Genomic DNA, 18,153 nt, shown 5'->3' on the forward strand with positions numbered 1-18,153 from the left:
CAACTTCTACAGCCCTCAATAAAAATCCAAACCCACAAATCCTCTTCTCACCTCCTCTCTTTTTCTCTCTCTACTCCTCCTCCTGGCTGCTGGGGATATCTCTTCTAATCCTGGACCCAGCCATATACACACCTTAAGGCAGAAAGACCCACGAACAAACAACAACTGAAGACAGCTGCAGTAAAGGCCTGGCAAAGCATCACAAAGGAGGAAACCCAGCGTTTGGTGATGTTCATGCGTTCCAGGTTTCAAACAGTCATTGCCTGCAAAGGATTCTCGACAAAATATTAAAAACGAACATTTTATTTATGAATTTGTTAATTTGTCCAATTACATTTGAGCCCCTGAAATAAGGGGACTGTGTATGAAAATGGTTGCAATTCCTAAATGTTTCCTACAATATTTTTGTTCAACCCCTTGAATTAAAGCTAAAAGTCTGCACTTCTATTGCATCTCGGTTGTTTCATTTCAAATCCATTGTGGTGGCGTACAGAGCCAAAATTATGAAAATTGTGTCAGTGTCCAATTATTTCTGGACTTAACTGTATATATACCATATATGGTGTTTGTACACCTGGGGACACACCATCTCTGTGAGATTGTGTACATCCATGTTTTTTATTTTATTCATGCTTTTTTTTGCACTTTGAATAATAGACACACATACTGTGTAATACTGTATAGAAAACAAAGTAAAATTATATCTTCTCTATCAATAGCTCTTGTGTGCTGATTTTTACATTTTGAGTGCAGGGAACCCTATATGTACACTGTTTAGGTTTGGGGGATTATAAGGGATCCCTCTATTTTTTCACTTCACACCATTATTAGTAACTTTGCATCTCCAGAGGTGGTGCTGTCTGTCACCTCTTTTCTTTCTACCAATGGAGCAATCCATCAGAGGACTGAAGGAGAGGCCCCTGCACTACTCGATCGGCTATTACTATTAATGCGTATAATTTATTTATTTATTTATTTATAAAATATTTTACCAGGAAGTAATACATTGAGAGTTACCTCTCGTTTTCAAGTATGTCCTGGGCACAGAGTAAAACAAATAATACATGGTTACAAATACAGTTACATAAATGAACAAGGTATACATTTATATACAAGACATTGCATGCACAGTTAAAGAAAATATATATTATGAGCTTATGAAACAGTTACAGACCAGATTAAAGTGTGAGACAGCCTTAGATTTGAAAGAACTTAAGCTGGTGGTGGATGTGAGAGTCTCTGGTAGGTTGTTCCAGTTTTGGGGTGCACGGAAGGAGAAGGAGGAACGTCCGGATACTTTGTTGAGTCTTGGGACCATGAATAGTCTTTTGGAGTCTGATCTCAGGTGATAGGTACTGCATGTGGTAGGGGTGAGGAGCTTGTTCAGGTAGCTGGGTAGCTTGCCCAGAAAGTATTTGAGGGTGAGACAGGAAAGGTGAACTTTGCGCCTAGACTCTAGTGATGACCAATCTAGTTCTTTGAGCATTTCGCAGTGATGTGTGTTGTAGTTGCATTGGAGAACAAAACGACAAATTGAATTGTAGAGGGTGTCAAGTTTGCTAAGGTGGGTTTGAGGAGCCGAGCCATATACTATGTCTCCATAGTCAATAATTGGCATTAGCATCTGCTGTGCAATACGCTTTCTGACCAGGAGACTTAGGGAGGATTTGTTCCTGTAAAGTACCCCTAGTTTGGCATAGGTCTTGGTTGTCAGGGTATCAATGTGCATCCCGAATGTTAAGTGGGAGTCAAACCATAAGCCCAGGTATTTAAAACTAGTGACAGGTGTTAGGGTGGTTTTAGCGTTGGTTCTAATCAGGAGCTCAGTCACTGGAAGCTTTACAAATTTAGTCTTGGTCCCAAATACCATTGTTACAGTCTTGTCAGTGTTTAAAAACAGTTTGTTTTGGGAAATCCAGTTTTCGAGTCTCAAAAAGTCAGACTGAAGTATGTGTTGAAGGTCAGAGAGGCTATGGCTGTGTGCATACAGGATTGTGTCATCTGCATACATGTGTATTGAGGCTTCCTTACAAGCTGTGGGAAGATCATTAATGAACACTGAGAAGAGTAGGGGCCCCAGAACAGAGCCTTGCGGGACACCACAGGTGATATCCAGGGGGTTGGAGTTAGAGCCTGAGATGGACACATGTTGGGATCTTCCTGATAGGTAGGACTGAAACCAGTTTAAAGCATGTTTCCCTATTCCAGAGCTCTGGAGTTTGTTAAGCAGGATAGCATGATCAACTGTGTCAAAAGCCTTTGCAAAATCTAGGAATACTGCACCAGTGAGTTGTCCCCGTTCCATTCCACACTGGATTTCATTGCAAACTTTTAGCAGGGTAGTTACGGTGGAGTGTTTGGGACGAAACCCAGACTGGAATTGGCTAGGGAAATTTGTCTTGGTGTAGAACTCGCTTAATTGGGAGTGGACACATTTTTCCATAACTTTGGATAGAATTGGGAGAAGTGAGATTGGCCTGTAGTTTGAGACAGTGTTTTTGTCCCCACTTTTGAAGATTGGGACAACTCTGGCAGTTTTCCAGGTCTTAGGGATATGGCCTGCAGACAGGATAGAGTTGACTATCGACGCAATTGGTTTGGCAATGGCTGGGGCACCAAGTCGTAGGAACCTAGATTGTAGTAAGTCGGGTCCACATTGGCTGCTTAGTTTTAGTTTGAGGAGCGCTTGTGTAATCTCCTCTTCAGATACTGGGCTAAATTGAAAATTGTGGGCAGTGTTGGGAGGGGGTGGGACTATAGGGGTACTCCCAGGATGAGATTCAGGTTTGGGGTTTGTGCTGCGTTTCGCTAATAGGTTAGTGGCACACCCCACAAAGTAATCATTGAATGCATTTGCAATGTCAGTGGGGTTTGTCAGAGTAATATCCCCCTTAGTGATATTACTTGGTTGTTGATGGTTAGGAGGCTGGAATATATTGTTGATAACCTTCCAGAAATTAGCTGGGTTTGATGTATTCTGGAGGAGATTGTCAGAGTAATATTGTGCTTTTGCATGCCTTGTTTGCCTTGTGCACACGTTCCGCAGGCATCTGTAGTGATTGAGATCCTTGGTAGTGCCAGTTACTTTGTAGCTTTTCCACAAGGCATCCCTGAACTGGTAGAGTGCTATAAGGTCAGGTGTAACCCATGGAAGGTGGGCCCCCCGTACCCTTATTTTGCGTAGTGGAGCATGGGTATCGCAGAGTTTTAAGAACTCGGATTGGAAATAGTCGAGCGCAGAATCGGGGTCGGGAATTAAATCGATTCTGTGCCATGGGCAGTTGGTAAGGTCATCCAGAAACTGTTGTGGGTTAAAGTTTTTAAATGTTCTAGTTAGGAGAACTTTGGGGCTTGAATGGGGCGGTTTAATTTTCCTTACACAGTACACTATTGCATGGTCACTGAAAATGTCAGGAAGGATGCCAGAGGATTGGATTCTGCTGGGGTTTGAGGAGAGAATCCAGTCTAGCAAGGAATGGTTATGCGACTTCAGGTTTATTCGTGTGGGTTGGGAAATGAGTTGCGATAGGTTAAGTGACTTGAGTTGTATCTGGATTTTGTGGTTTTTAGGGTCAAGCCAATTGAAGTTGAAATCCCCAAGAACTAGCAGCTCACTCTTCTCATTCAGAGAGGAAATGGAGGCAAGAAATTGGGTGATATCAGTCAAGGATTGTGGAAGGGCTTTAGGGGGGCGGTAGATGCCAGCAAGCAAGATGGGCTTAGAAAAGGGGAGGCAGATTTTGCCAACTAGAGTTTCAAAAGAGGGTGGACTTGGTGGGCAATGTAGCAGTGTAAATTGTAAGGTGTCTGCAATATAAAATAACACCCCTCCTCCTCTCTTTGACCTATCTCTCCTAAAAATGGAGTATCCCTGAATGGCGATATTTGCATCTGGGGTTTTAGAGGATAGCCATGTTTCTGTAAGAACGATGGCTTTGGGTTTATGCATAAGGCACCATGCCCTTAGTTCGTCTAGTTTGGGCAGCAGGCTCCGGATGTTTATATGGGCGACAGATAGCCCTTTTTGGAATTTAAAGGTGGAATTCTCAGGGGCATGGGACAGAGCTGAAATGGGAGGACCTGGGTTAGTTTCAATATCACCTGCTAGAGAGAGTAATAGTATGAGAAGAAATTTGGGTAGTTGTTTACAAGTTGTAAATTTGTGGTGTTTTCCATTAGAGTGAGCAGTGGTTGGTGTGCTGGTTTTTAGAGTTCTCCACCAACATTCAGTAGATAGTGCAAGGCTTTTGAGTAGTCCAGGGTGTATGGTGATGTTGGGTGCGGGCCAGGATGGAGGAGTTTGTAGTGGATAGAGGGAGTAACATCTCCATGAGGCCAGGAGAAAGAAAAAAGTTAGAAGACATAGCAGGTTCATGATGCCAGAGGTAGGCAGTGTTGCATGGAGCTGTTATGAGCAGAGTGAGTGTGTGCAGACTAAACAGCAGGGGTGAACCTGTACCTTGTCATGTGTTTTGCTGCATTGCAATGCTAGGGTCAATTCAGGGTTTCAGTGTTTTGTGCAGTCAGTTTTGGGAGAGGCTGCAGTGAAAGAAGTTGTAAAGGGGTGGGGGGTTAAACTATGCAGGCTAACAAGCATGGGATCATAGTGTGATCTGAATAGCTTACCATTTGTTGTCTTGAGTTAAAGAGTTTGCAGAAAGAAGCAGTCCCCAGTCACCTCTAGTCAAACTGTAGTCTAACTGTATCACTTAAAAACCTCACTTTAAATGCCTCACTGCCTAATGCAGTTCCTGCCAAATGCAGCTGAGCTGTTAGTATTATACACAAAAAAAAGGTCACATGACCCTCCCCAATCAGTCACCTTGTTCCATTTGTTCAATTAACAGCACAGAGTTAAGAGGAAAAGAAAAAAAAAAAAAAAAATACTTTTTACATTCAAACATACTAACTTATATATCAATTCAACAAGGCCAGATTCAGTCTTATACAGAGGGTTTCAACATCAGGAACATACTTATATATCAATTCAACAAGGCCAGATTCAGTCTTATACAGAGGGTTTCAACATCAGGAACATACTTATATATCAATTCAACAAGGCCAGATTCAGTCTTATACAGAGGGTTTCAACATCAGGAACATACTTATATATCAATTCAACAAGGCCAGATTCAGTCTTATACAGAGGGTTTCAACATCAGGAACATACTTATATATCAATTCAACAAGGCCAGATTCAGTCTTATACAGAGGGTTTCAACATCAGGAACATACTTATATATCAATTCAACAAGGCCAGATTCAGTCTTATACAGAGGGTTTCAACATCAGGAACATACTTATATATCAATTCAACAAGGCCAGATTCAGTCTTATACAGAGGGTTTCAACATCAGGAACATACTTATATATCAATTCAACAAGGCCAGATTCAGTCTTATACAGAGGGTTTCAACATCAGGAACATACTTATATATCAATTCAACAAGGCCAGATTCAGTCTTATACAGAGGGTTTCAACATCAGGAACATACTTATATATCAATTCAACAAGGCCAGATTCAGTCTTATACAGAGGGTTTCAACATCAGGAACATACTTATATATCAATTCAACAAGGCCAGATTCAGTCTTATACAGAGGGTTTCAACATCAGGAACATACTTATATATCAATTCAACAAGGCCAGATTCAGTCTTATACAGAGGGTTTCAACATCAGGAACATACTTATATATCAATTCAACAAGGCCAGATTCAGTCTTATACAGAGGGTTTCAACATCAGGAACATACTTATATATCAATTCAACAAGGCCAGATTCAGTCTTATACAGAGGGTTTCAACATCAGGAACATACTTATATATCAATTCAACAAGGCCAGATTCAGTCTTATACAGAGGGTTTCAACATCAGGAACATACTTATATATCAATTCAACAAGGCCAGATTCAGTCTTATACAGAGGGTTTCAACATCAGGAACATACTTATATATCAATTCAACAAGGCCAGATTCAGTCTTATACAGAGGGTTTCAACATCAGGAACATACTTCTATATCAATTCAACAAGGCCAGATTCAGTCTTATACAGAGGGTTTCAACATCAGGAACATACTTATATATCAATTCAACAAGGCCAGATTCAGTCTTATACAGAGGGTTTCAACATCAGGAACATACTTATATATCAATTCAACAAGGCCAGATTCAGTCTTATACAGAGGGTTTCAACATCAGGAACATACTTATATATCAATTCAACAATGCCAGATTCAGTCTTATACAGAGGGTTTCAACATCAGGAACATACTTATATATCAATTCAACAAGGCCAGATTCAGTCTTATACAGAGGGTTTCAACATCAGGAACATACTTATATATCAATTCAACAAGGCCAGATTCAGTCTTATACAGAGGGTTTCAACATCAGGAACATACTTATATATCAATTCAACAAGGCCAGATTCAGTCTTATACAGAGGGTTTCAACATCAGGAACATACTTATATATCAATTCAACAAGGCCAGATTCAGTCTTATACAGAGGGTTTCAACATCAGGAACATACTTATATATCAATTCAACAAGGCCAGATTCAGTCTTATACAGAGGGTTTCAACATCAGGAACATACTTATATATCAATTCAACAAGGCCAGATTCAGTCTTATACAGAGGGTTTCAACATCAGGAACATACTTATATATCAATTCAACAAGGCCAGATTCAGTCTTATACAGAGGGTTTCAACATCAGGAACATACTTATATATCAATTCAACAAGGCCAGATTCAGTCTTATACAGAGGGTTTCAACATCAGGAACATACTTATATATCAATTCAACAAGGCCAGATTCAGTCTTATACAGAGGGTTTCAACATCAGGAACATACTTATATATCAATTCAACAAGGCCAGATTCAGTCTTATACAGAGGGTTTCAACATCAGGAACATACTTATATATCAATTCAACAAGGCCAGATTCAGTCTTATACAGAGGGTTTCAACATCAGGAACATACTTATATATCAATTCAACAAGGCCAGATTCAGTCTTATACAGAGGGTTTCAACATCAGGAACATACCTGTGAAGAGAATGCAATTAGATCCATGTCATATCAGCTGAGGTTATTGGTTATTGGTCTTGCATGAAGAAGGTGAGTATATTAACTATATATATATATATATATTAACTGTAGTCTAACTGTATCACTTAAAAACCTCACTTTAAATGCCTCACTGCCTAATGCAGGAGGACACGTGTGAGTGCATAACTTTTTTATTTTTAATAAGACTGTTTTTAATACTTAACCATTGGAGGCTTTTCGCTTTGCGCTCTATTTCAGCTTAATGACCACTTGATGTATATTGAATGTATATTTTCATAATGTTTTTAATGTTGTGTTTTATTTATGATCGAGCAAGTCATGTTAGACAGCTTTTTCTAATAGAGCTGTAAGTCAGTCTTATAGAAGGGGGTCTGGGGTGGGTGAGAATAGCGGGGGTAGGTAATAGGTTTAGGTGTCCTGGGGTGGCAAATGAGACCCCTGTGGGAGAGATTAACCAATGGGTTAATAATGCAAGTCTTTTATTATCAATGATGCTAGGCATATTCAACAATTCAATATAAACCTGGGGTTTTCAATAATGAACATAGAAATCCGAGAGAGAAAAATGCAAACCCTTCAGCGCTTTTATAGGAAATTTCTTTCAGGTTTATTTTTGTTTTATTTAGTACTGAATTACAATACTGAATGGAATTACATTCAACTTCTAATAAAGTATTTTTCTGTGAATTGGAGCACTTGGGCATTTACATTGCTGTAGTTTTGAAAGTAGAAATAAAGGGAAATGTAATGTATGCCACGGCTGAATGTTAATCATAAAATCTGGACTTTATTGAACTGGAAAAAAAATCACAAGTTATATATTTTCTTATTCAAAAGATCCTGCTTATGCTGGATGCTCATTCTAGCTCAATGACAATAAAAATTGTATTTTCTATATATCTAGCAGTTTTTCTTTGTTTTAGGTTGAAACGCATTGACAGTCTGGCAATGCAGAGCATTTGTCTTTATCTGTATAACCCCTGACAAGAAGCATGATTACTTCTGTAACGGTATCAAAATAAAGAAAAAATGTCCTGTCCACACCACTGGTTATTTATTACATTCTGACGGTGGTTAGGAAGATAGAAATTCTTTACAAGATTGAATGAGAAAAGCCTTTTTTTCTCCTATCGTTAATATGGTGAGCACAGATCTTACCTGTACAATCCGACATTGCTCAGCAGTAAGCTTCTCAGGAAGTTTTGTTGCCAGCCATGATTCAGTTAATGGTTTCCATCCTAAGTCCTTTGCTTCCATGTAGATCATTCCACATCTAGAATACAAAATGATTTGGGCAGATGTCATACATAAGCACGGGTTTAGAAACAAAGTATTCATTTTTTTAGATGCCTTAGAAAAGAAATATACTATTACAATATTATTATTTAATAATGTGACTTTGAACATACAGTATATACATGTTAACAACTTTTTGTGAGAGGCATACAATGCATTTATTTGGACCACTTCAGAGCATCTATTATCCATATACTAATAAATATTTTGTAAATTTAAAAAATAACAATGCCAAATTAATGTCATATACTGTATGTAACATGCAAAGCAATATCCTCAACAACAGGAGCATGAAACTAAATAAGGTAATACAATATATTGAATTTTCTGTGGCATCAGTGCTATAACTTTTTATAACATTGCTTATAGTATCATATTGTATATTACCTTGTAATAAATGGAGATTGCTGAATTCCCTTGCTATTGTTTTTGGATCATAAGATATTTCTCAATTTTGCAGTTTTTTTGCTGTTATACTCGATTTGGATCTGATCCCCTTTAGTTTATTGGCTAAAAGTCTGTGTGTCTTATTCATAAAAGAGTTGCTTGATCCATTTTAATGTCTTTTCAATGTCCTCTAATTAAATAGACTTTTCGATTTGCTTGTAACCATTTATATCGTTGTTTTGATGGATCGGCATTATGGGCCTTGCCTACCATTTTTATTATTGACCTTAGTTCCTCTGTTATGTTATCTTCAATTTTTCTTTTTTATTATAGGATACTATGAAAATGAGTGTCCCTCTGAGAGAGGCTTAGGGGGTCATGCAGTAAGCGGCGCAAAGGCACTTTTCGCACGTTTTTTGCCAAAAATGCATACCCCGATTCAATAAAGGGTGAAAACTTGGCAAAAAGCAAAAAAAACGCCAAGTTTTTTGGCGGGTTTTTTTCCCGCCATTGGCGTGGTGAAAAGGCACTTCGCGCCGCAACTAGCCATGTTTTGAAACCCGCTCAATTTTAGTAGTGGCGAGTAGCTTTGCGCTACTCTAGAATTGAGATTTTCACAGCAATCCGTCTTGCCCCAAAAAGTTGACACTTTGCTGGGGAGAGGCTGCGGAAAATCCGTGTCCTCCGTTGCCAACACAATACATACGCTCTGATTGGTTACCGGACCATGTGAGGCCGGCCATCTTTCTTTTCATGACGTCATCTTAAAGGCAATTAAAGCACAGCCATTCTGATTAGCTGGCATCATTGCCTTTAAATGACGTCATCAAAATTAATTTTCGCCCTCAAAATCACATAGTTTTCACGGCCCAATCAGGGCCGTAGGAACCATATGACGACAATGTGACGTCATAGGCCTATAAAAGCCTATGTCGTCTCATTTTTAAGGCAGACACCGAGGAGGACGGACCTCCGGAAGTAAGAAGAGAAGAGGGCGTGGCAGCAGATGGTAAGAAGACCCCCAGAAGAAGACGGAAGATGGAAGAGCACAGATGAAGACGGTGACGGAATGGATTACAAATAAAAAACAAGCTTCGTTTATTATTTTATGTTTTTTTTATTTTATGGGTTCCTGTGTGGATTGGTTCGAGAGTAAGCGGTTCAACGGGAGTCGGTGAGTGGGTGAGTGGGTCAAGTAATGGCAAGTCAACAAAAGTAATGTATTTTTTTTAACTTGAACATGTTTTTTTGTTTTTTTCCATGTGATATATTTATTTATTTTTAAGATCGTTTCTTGCCACTGTACTGTATGTATGTATGTCTGTCTAGATCGATATATACATACAGGGTAAGAAATTATTTTGTTGGAAAAGCTTGTTTTGCAGTATTTAAAATGATTTTGGCTATGCTGCTATGCATAAATGTGTGTGTAATGTATTTTGGAATTAGATAGATGTAATTTTTGGTGTTGTATGCTGTACTTTAGGTCATGGTGGGGCTTGCTTTTGTATATTGTATTCTTTTTGGTACTTATATTTTGTCTGATGGTAACTTGTTCTGTTTAACGATTGAAATAGTTAATTGTGTAATTTTTATGGATGGTATTTTAATTGTTTTGGGATTTGATTAATGAATGCTAATTGATTTATGGTGACTTGCTTGGTTTAAATAGTATACTTGTTTGAATTTAATGGTATTTTGTTTGGAATAGTTTATTGTTAACATTGATTGGAAGAGTGTACATGGTGCATAGATTGTATGCATCATGTATACAATGTAAATTCAATGTTTTGATTGGCATTTGATGCTTTTGATTGGAAGATGAGATTTGATTTTTTTAGGATATAGGATTTTATTTTACTGTGCCTGATATGGAGAAGTGGTATTTTTATTAGAGCATGTTTTTGATAACCCTTAAACATTTCTTTGTATATTGGTTCATCATGTGTGTGTGTATATATATATATATATATATATATATATATATATATATATATATATATATATATATATATATATTTAAGTTATGATGAGTAAAAAATGTGACAAAAACCCTCCACAGCAAAGCATATAGCAAATATTCCTGTATGCTGAGGAGACCCATTAAGGTCGAAATAGCTGTCTGTGGGTGGGTTTTCTGGCTATGCATCTTAACCCTGGCTGTGCTTAAAGTTGTGACCATGCAGCAAGCTTAAGCCTATAGGGAACCATGTTAAAAATGGTTTTGAAGCAAAAGGTGACTCTGTGTGCCCATTTGTATGTGCAAAATCATCCATCTACCATCCCCTAACAGAGGACGCTGGAAGAGACTGATGAGACGACTGCAGATCCATTGCATGCTGAGATCCATCTGAGGGTGTCGCACAGTGTCATCTCCTGGTGTGGTAAACCTATGTACCAACTGCTTGATTATTTCCTACTTGATGTATGCAGAACTATTTATTTTTAACCATAAAGTCACATTTTATACTTTAATACACTATGGGCCTCATGCAGAGAGCAGCGAATTTTAAAATTGGCGAATTTATTAAAAAGTAGTTTTTTTGGAGAGTTTTATTCTCCATATGCAGAAAAGTGCGAATTCTGCTATGTTTAACATGGATGCGTCTGGCGAGTTTAAATTGGCGAGATGCGCGCTTCAGAAACTTGTAAAAACAAATGCGCGCCTTTTTTTTTCCCTTTGCAATGGCCGCGAGCGGCAGCTTCTTGCCAATTTTTTCTGGCGAGGGAAAAAGGAGACAATAGCGCCATTTTATTGGCGCGAACAGCCGCTAGATGCCGTTCGCGGCTCTCTGCATTAGGATATTTGTAAAACTGGCGAGATTGAGGTTTTCGCCAGCCGCGAGGCGAGTTTTACAAATAGAAAAGAAAAATTGGCGCGTTTTTCGGAAATCTCCATTTTCTGCTGTTTTCTGCGCGATTATCTCCAAAAAATGGCGAATTTCGAAAATTCGCTGCTCTCTGCATAGGCCCCTATGTGCGTTGTGCGCCTTGTTCTTTTGTTTTTTACCTGAGTGCTGTCTCTTTTTTGCTGCTATGTGGTAATGTATACTTTTATTATTTATATGGGACATGCACCTCTTCATTATTGAATTTCTATTGGAGTGCCAGTGATTTGTTATCACATATATATATATATATATATATATATATATATATATATATATATATATATATATATATATATATATATATATATATATGTGTGTATATATATAGTTGCATGATGAAGCCACTGTACAAATGAATGGGTGAAGGGTGGGTATCGGGCCAGGGTGGCTTAACCCCTTAATTACCATTGCGGTTATTATCCGATAAGGTGATTAAGGGGTTAATTGATATCAGAATGTAATTGCAATGTATTGGCTATGTATTTTGTTGGCGACGGATGACACAGATTTTGCTGGCGAGAGGGCTTCTTATTAATGAGGTGAGCAGAACTTTAGTTATTTTATTATGCTCCTTAATGTGTTTAATAATGGGCAAATAATCTATTATCCCTATCTGGATAATAGTTATTTTGCACATTATTGTACTGTATGTATTAGGGGGGGGGGGGGAATTAATGTATTTAATGTATAGGACATGTTTATTTTTTTACATACAGGGTTGTTTCCTCAGGTCTGCGGTCTCCTTGGGCTTCTCACGGGTAAACGGCTGCCGGGTCCACGGGGGACACCTGCGGAGAAGAACCAGTGGCCCACATCTGTGGGGCACCGCGGACCCGTAGGGACCACCGCCCCCCAGACAGCCATGGGCCTACGGTGACCCGCGGAGACCACCTGATGGACCATGGCGCCTGGCGGGGATCACCCGCATGCCTCCAGACCCTGTTTGAAACATGGTGCTGGGCTACTGTAGGTCTGTGAGGTGACCCGTCAGGCCCACCGGGGACTCCCGTGGGCCTGGGGTATTAACCCTGTATGTAAAATAATAAATCATATATTTATGGGGGGGCTCAGGGGGTGGGTTATGTAAACGGCTACCGGGTCCACGGTGGACACCTGCAGGGAAGAACCAGTGGCTCACATCTGTGGGGGCACCGCAGACCCGTAGGGACCACCCGTGGGTCCCCAGACCCCCGTGAGAACCACCCATGGCCCCTCAGACACATGTGGGTCTGACCCGGGGCCCCCCAGATGTGGGGACCCCATTGTGGCCCACGGTGACCCTCGGAGACCACCTGGTGGACCATGGTGCCTGGTAGGGACCACCCGCAGGCCTCCAGACCCTGTTTGAAACATGGTGCTGGGCTACTGTAGGTTTGTGAGGTGTCCCGTCAGACCCACCGGGGACTCCCGTGGGCCTGGGGTATTAACCCAGTATGTAAAATAATAAATCATGTATTTATGGGGGGGGGCACAGGGGGTGGGTTATGTATTTAATAACTATAATGATGTTTATTGTGGGGCTGTGTATTGTTTTTAATGTGGGTACTCGGGTGGGGAAAGGGGGTATTGGCCCCAAGGGTATGTGGGTAGGCCTCCCGGCTGGGTAGTGTGTGAGGGTGGTTATGCCTCACGGGGTGGGGGGTAGTGGGAGAGTGTATTTACTGCTGCGGCCGAGTTTATTCGAGCATTTGCCCGTTCTCGGCCGCAGCAGTAACCTGGCGCGCGCCGGAGGGTGCCGGGCGCGCGCCAAAGCAGCGGAAGAGCGCCCTCCGATCGGGTCCGCCGGGTCCCCCGGAACCCCCTGCCGCCGTCCCCCACATCGCGGGACACCAGGGCTCCCTCGGGGACGCGCGTGCAGGGGGCGCTGACACCCGATGACGCGTGACCGCGCATCGGTGACGCGCGGCACGCCGAGGGAGTGGGGCTAGCAAGCCGGGGCATCCCCCGGCTTGCGGAACTAGCCCTGCTCGGATTAAACGTGTCGGTAGTGTAGGCCTCCCGAGTGGTGGGTGAGGGTGGGTTAGCCCCTTAATGACTGTAGCGGTTAATAACCGCTATGGTGATTAAGGGGTTAGGGGACATTACATTGGCTGTTTTTATTCTTGTTTATGTTTTGCAGCATCGGAGGGGGCATGGACGGTGATGAAGATTAGGATGGCCTTCATCGTGGCAGCCGGACATGGGTGAGTGCTATATGTATTTATTGTATTTATTGTACTTTATGTATTTTAAATGGGCAAATTCACTATTATCCATTTGTGGATAATAGTAATTTTGCACATTACTATACTGTATGTGTTAAGGGTGGTGTATTTATGTGTTGTCATTTTTTTGGGGGTGCACTGAATTGGTACTGCAGGCCTGCGGGGAACACCCGGGGGCCACCGCCGGCCTATAGTATCATTGCTGTGCATCCCAAAAATGTGATATATGTAATGGGGGTATTGGGGTTATTGGGGGCACAGGGGGTGTATGTTGATTATTGCAATGTTTATTGGGGGCAATTGTCCCCAATAAACATGCTATTATGCCTTAACCCCTTCATTGCCTTAGCGGCTATCCGCTATGGTAATGAAGCAGCATTAATTTATTTTCATAATATTGTGCGGGAGCAGGGGGTCTCCTGAGCTGAACCGCATTGATTTCTGGCTCAGGGACACCCTGCTTCCCGAGTTACAGGGCCCCGATTTGGAGCATCGGTTCCAGTGTCGCCGCCATCTTTATAGCGAGCACGTCGCGTATGGGACGCTATAAAGATGGCGGCGACACTGGCACCCGATGACACATCGGGGCCTGTAACTCGGGAAGCAGGGGGTCCCTGATCCACAAATCAATGCGGTTCAGCTCAGGGGACCCCCTGCTCACAGTACACTATTATTACAAATATATTCATGCTGCTTCGTTACCATGGCACATAGCCGCAAAGGTAAGGAATGATTGTTTATTGATATGGGTGTTTTATTCATAGTGTAGATGTGCAGAGGTTCTCCGGAGCTGAACCACTTTGGTTTTAAGTCCGGGGACCCCCTGCTTCCCGAGATACAGGCCTCTTTATGGGGTGCCGGTATCCCTCTGCTTTGTTTACATTACGCGGTCACGTGATCGGGACATTGAAATGCAGAGGGATACCGGCACCTCATAAAGGGGCCTGTATCTCGGGATGCATAGGGTCCCCAGACCTGAAACCAATGCGGTTCAGCTCCGGAGACCCCCTGCACATGTACACTATGAATAAAATTGTATTTAAAAGATTTTTTAATGTGCCGATGTTTGCGCCGAGAGAGTGGCGGATCTCTCTCTGCTGCAGACACATCTCGGCAGGGGACGGCTTCTCGACAGCTTCTCGCCACGCAGACTGTCTTGCCACCGTACTCGCCATGTTTGGCAATGTTGCTCTCGCTGTGATTCGCCAGGGATTCGGCCCTTCCTGCATACAGAGAGGGCAACACACCAAAAACATGGCGAATTCAAACCCCTGGCGAATGCAAGTTTCCGCCGCTTAGTGCATGACCCCCCGAGTCTCTTAAATGCCTTCATTACTATTTTTCGTATATAATTTAGTCTCTTATCATTGAGGGATATAAATTTCACATGTGTTTGGTAAGCTATATTATTTTATTGGGGGTCAATGCCTATGAGGCCTTATCAGCCCTTCCCCAGGGTACCCTATGTGAGCTTGCATGAATCACGTTTGTCTATTCTTGGGAGTTTTTGTTCTGCGTGTGAGTCTGCGAGGGACTTTAGGGATAAATAATAATGTAGGTGTGGGAATTGGGGTAGGTTAGGGTGTTCTGAAACTAACACCCCTGTTTTTGCCGAACTCCAAAATTCATATAATTTGGATATGTGGGGTCTCCCCCCAACTGAGGTACACGCCTGCTCCAAAATCGGGTGTATGTGTCACCATTTTCCAGCATGACGCATACTTTGATTTATTGTAGTTTAAACCAGGGAATCCAAGTTATCCTTCTCTAGATTGTCATAAATATGTCTTATCTATAACCTGTGATTCCCTCATTGTTGTACCAATAAAAACCATATACAGTGCAACTTTAATCCAATACAATGTACATGGCAACGTATCTCTACTTTATGTCTCTATCTTAATGCCAGACATATATGTGGTACTTCGTTTGTGTGTTTTGTACTGTACTTATCTTCTCTGTACTTTTGCTCAATGTCAGACATCTTAACATATCTTAACAATACATTTGCTTATATAGAAGCCCAACATTAACATGTACAACATTTCCCCAGAGACTTTACCAGGAGGCCTCTTTACCCATATTTCACAAGCAGCCCCTCCCGGGTTCCCTCACCCAACACCCAAGTGTCAGTTGTGTTCACATCCCCAATGACATCAAGTCGCCGGGGGTCCTGTAGCGCGGGAGGCCCGGAAGGTTTCTGTCGCCACCTTAAGTCTGTACCCCATTGGGCTCAGAGTTCTCTCTTTCCTGCTACATTGTGGGGGATGCCACTGAAACCATAGGCTTCAGAGCGCATGGTGAGGGGGCATCTCAACATCTGTGGACTTGCATGTCCACTCCGATGGGCGGCTAAAAGGAGAAACTTCCCCACTCAAATCCTGTGAGTGAGCCCCATCTCTCTGTCTCCTGCTATCTGTGCTTGTGTTGTTTTGTGAGTCCGATTCCCAATGCCCTCAGGAATAGTTTCACTTCATCCATTGATCTGACATGCAGTTGTTTACTCTCTATCTCAGCAGGCTTGTCAAGGATTTCATCCTCCTCCTTCTGAATATTGTAGATCTAGCCAGATTTGTTGAATATTTGTAGTTGGTTATCTTCTAAATCCACTATCCCTTTGGTTCTGCTTGCGTTGATGGGTTCTGCTTGCGTTGATGGGTTCTGCTTGCGTTGATGGGTTCTGCTTGCGTTGATGGGTTCTGCTTGCATTGATGTTTTTGCTTTGTTGTAAATTGGTGGCATTTTATAATTACGTCTCTTCTTGTCCCGGGATTCATTCTGCCTCAGCCCAGGGCTTGGAGTGCCCTATCCTTGTGCATGTCCAGTTCTGTTAGGGATGGGACTAGTGACAGGAAGAATCTTTTAAGGTAGGCCTGTAGCTCATCGCTAGAGATTGTTTCAGGGATGTTTGTGATTCGTAGGTCTTGCATACGTTCCTGGTTCTCTAGGTACTCCACCGACCATTGAAAATCCATAATGCTTCTTTATTTGTCAGCCACTTCAGGGATTTGTCTATTTGCCCTTCTAGCGCTGTTGTTCTCTGATTTATGGCAGCCATGTCTTGCTTCAGTTCTGAAAATGCTTTTTGTAGCTCTGTTTGAAACATGGCTGTTATTTTTTTTTATCCAGTTGTGTTAGATGTTGTCAAGATCCTATTTAGTAATACCAGGCTCTTGTTCTTGCTCCAGGCCCAAATTAGACGATGCCTGGAAAAATTTCTGGGAAAGGCTGCCATGTTCTTCCACCAACTTTTGTGGGCCACGTCTCAATTACTTCTGTGGCATTTTATTGTTTTGTGAGCATAGGTGGCATGCTTGTTTCTCAGTGTGTAAATAATACCCTTGTTATGTTGTTTATGTAAATATTTGGGCTTTATTTATGGATTTTAGTGGTGAACCTCACAGAAGCTTAAGTCCTATGCGGCTATCCGGTCAGGTGCCGCATATGCGCACTTGTTTGAATTGTTTTTTGAAACCTGGAGACTGGACTACCTAGTACTTTCTAGTAGACAGAAAACACCAAAAGTTTTTTTTTTCTCCTTTATACGACAACTGTGTCGATTTAAGACAATGGAAGTTTCCAAAAGATAGTGACCCACGGTTTAATAAAGTCCAGCAGTGCTTTAGGCTTTGTGCTGGACAAAAGGCCAAACACTGTTCTGACTCAAAACCAATATATTTCACCAAAAGTCAGAAATTGCACATGCAATGAACAAGCTCTTTATTGACTCCAAAACCTGGCATTATGCACCAGTTGCCTACACCTTATGTAATTTTTGCATGGTCTATTCCATTATGGTAAAAGCTCCTGTGTGAGGGTAGAACACTAACGTCGCAATATTGAAAGCCCATGTACAACAAAGGGTGATTCTATCAGGGTAGCAGATACACTCCCTACAAAATCCTCTGCCTTCCTCTTTGTCACCTCCTCCCCACCCATCTGTGCTGCCGGGTCCGAGGCAGAGCCAGCAGAAATTCTGGACCACCGGCATCCAGCATGGTCGCAAGCTAGCAGACAGCTCTGGGAGATGGAGAGAAAGATAGTGAGAGTCCCAAGTGACATATATACCTCACAAAAAAAGTTGTGATCTAATTTTCTGCATTGTTTGCGTTTTTTATAAAGTTCAATCGAACTGTAGGTGAAGCTAATTTTGGCAAGTCCACACATCTCTTAGTCTTTCGTCCCATGACACTCTCTCAACCCAAATATACTCTCTCCCTTCCCCATGTCCCTCTCTCACAATTTTATACCCCCCAATGTCACTTTCACTCTCACCCCCTATCGGTCCATCAGCCA

General features: G+C 41.7%; 1 protein-coding gene across 1 annotated transcript in view; it reads right to left on the reverse strand.

The window, feature by feature from the left end:
• The window catches only part of LOC142495286 (dynein axonemal heavy chain 3-like), a 1,152,169-nt gene that overhangs the window by 568,500 nt on the left and 565,516 nt on the right, over positions 1-18,153 (reverse strand). The window contains exon 37 of the mRNA XM_075600542.1: positions 8,238-8,352. Within this exon, the coding sequence (XP_075456657.1) occupies positions 8,238-8,352 (115 nt within the window). The remainder of the gene's footprint in view (positions 1-8,237; positions 8,353-18,153) is intronic.

This window comes from Ascaphus truei, chromosome 5, assembly GCF_040206685.1.
Source record: "Ascaphus truei isolate aAscTru1 chromosome 5, aAscTru1.hap1, whole genome shotgun sequence".
Lineage (NCBI taxonomy): Eukaryota > Metazoa > Chordata > Amphibia > Anura > Ascaphidae > Ascaphus > Ascaphus truei.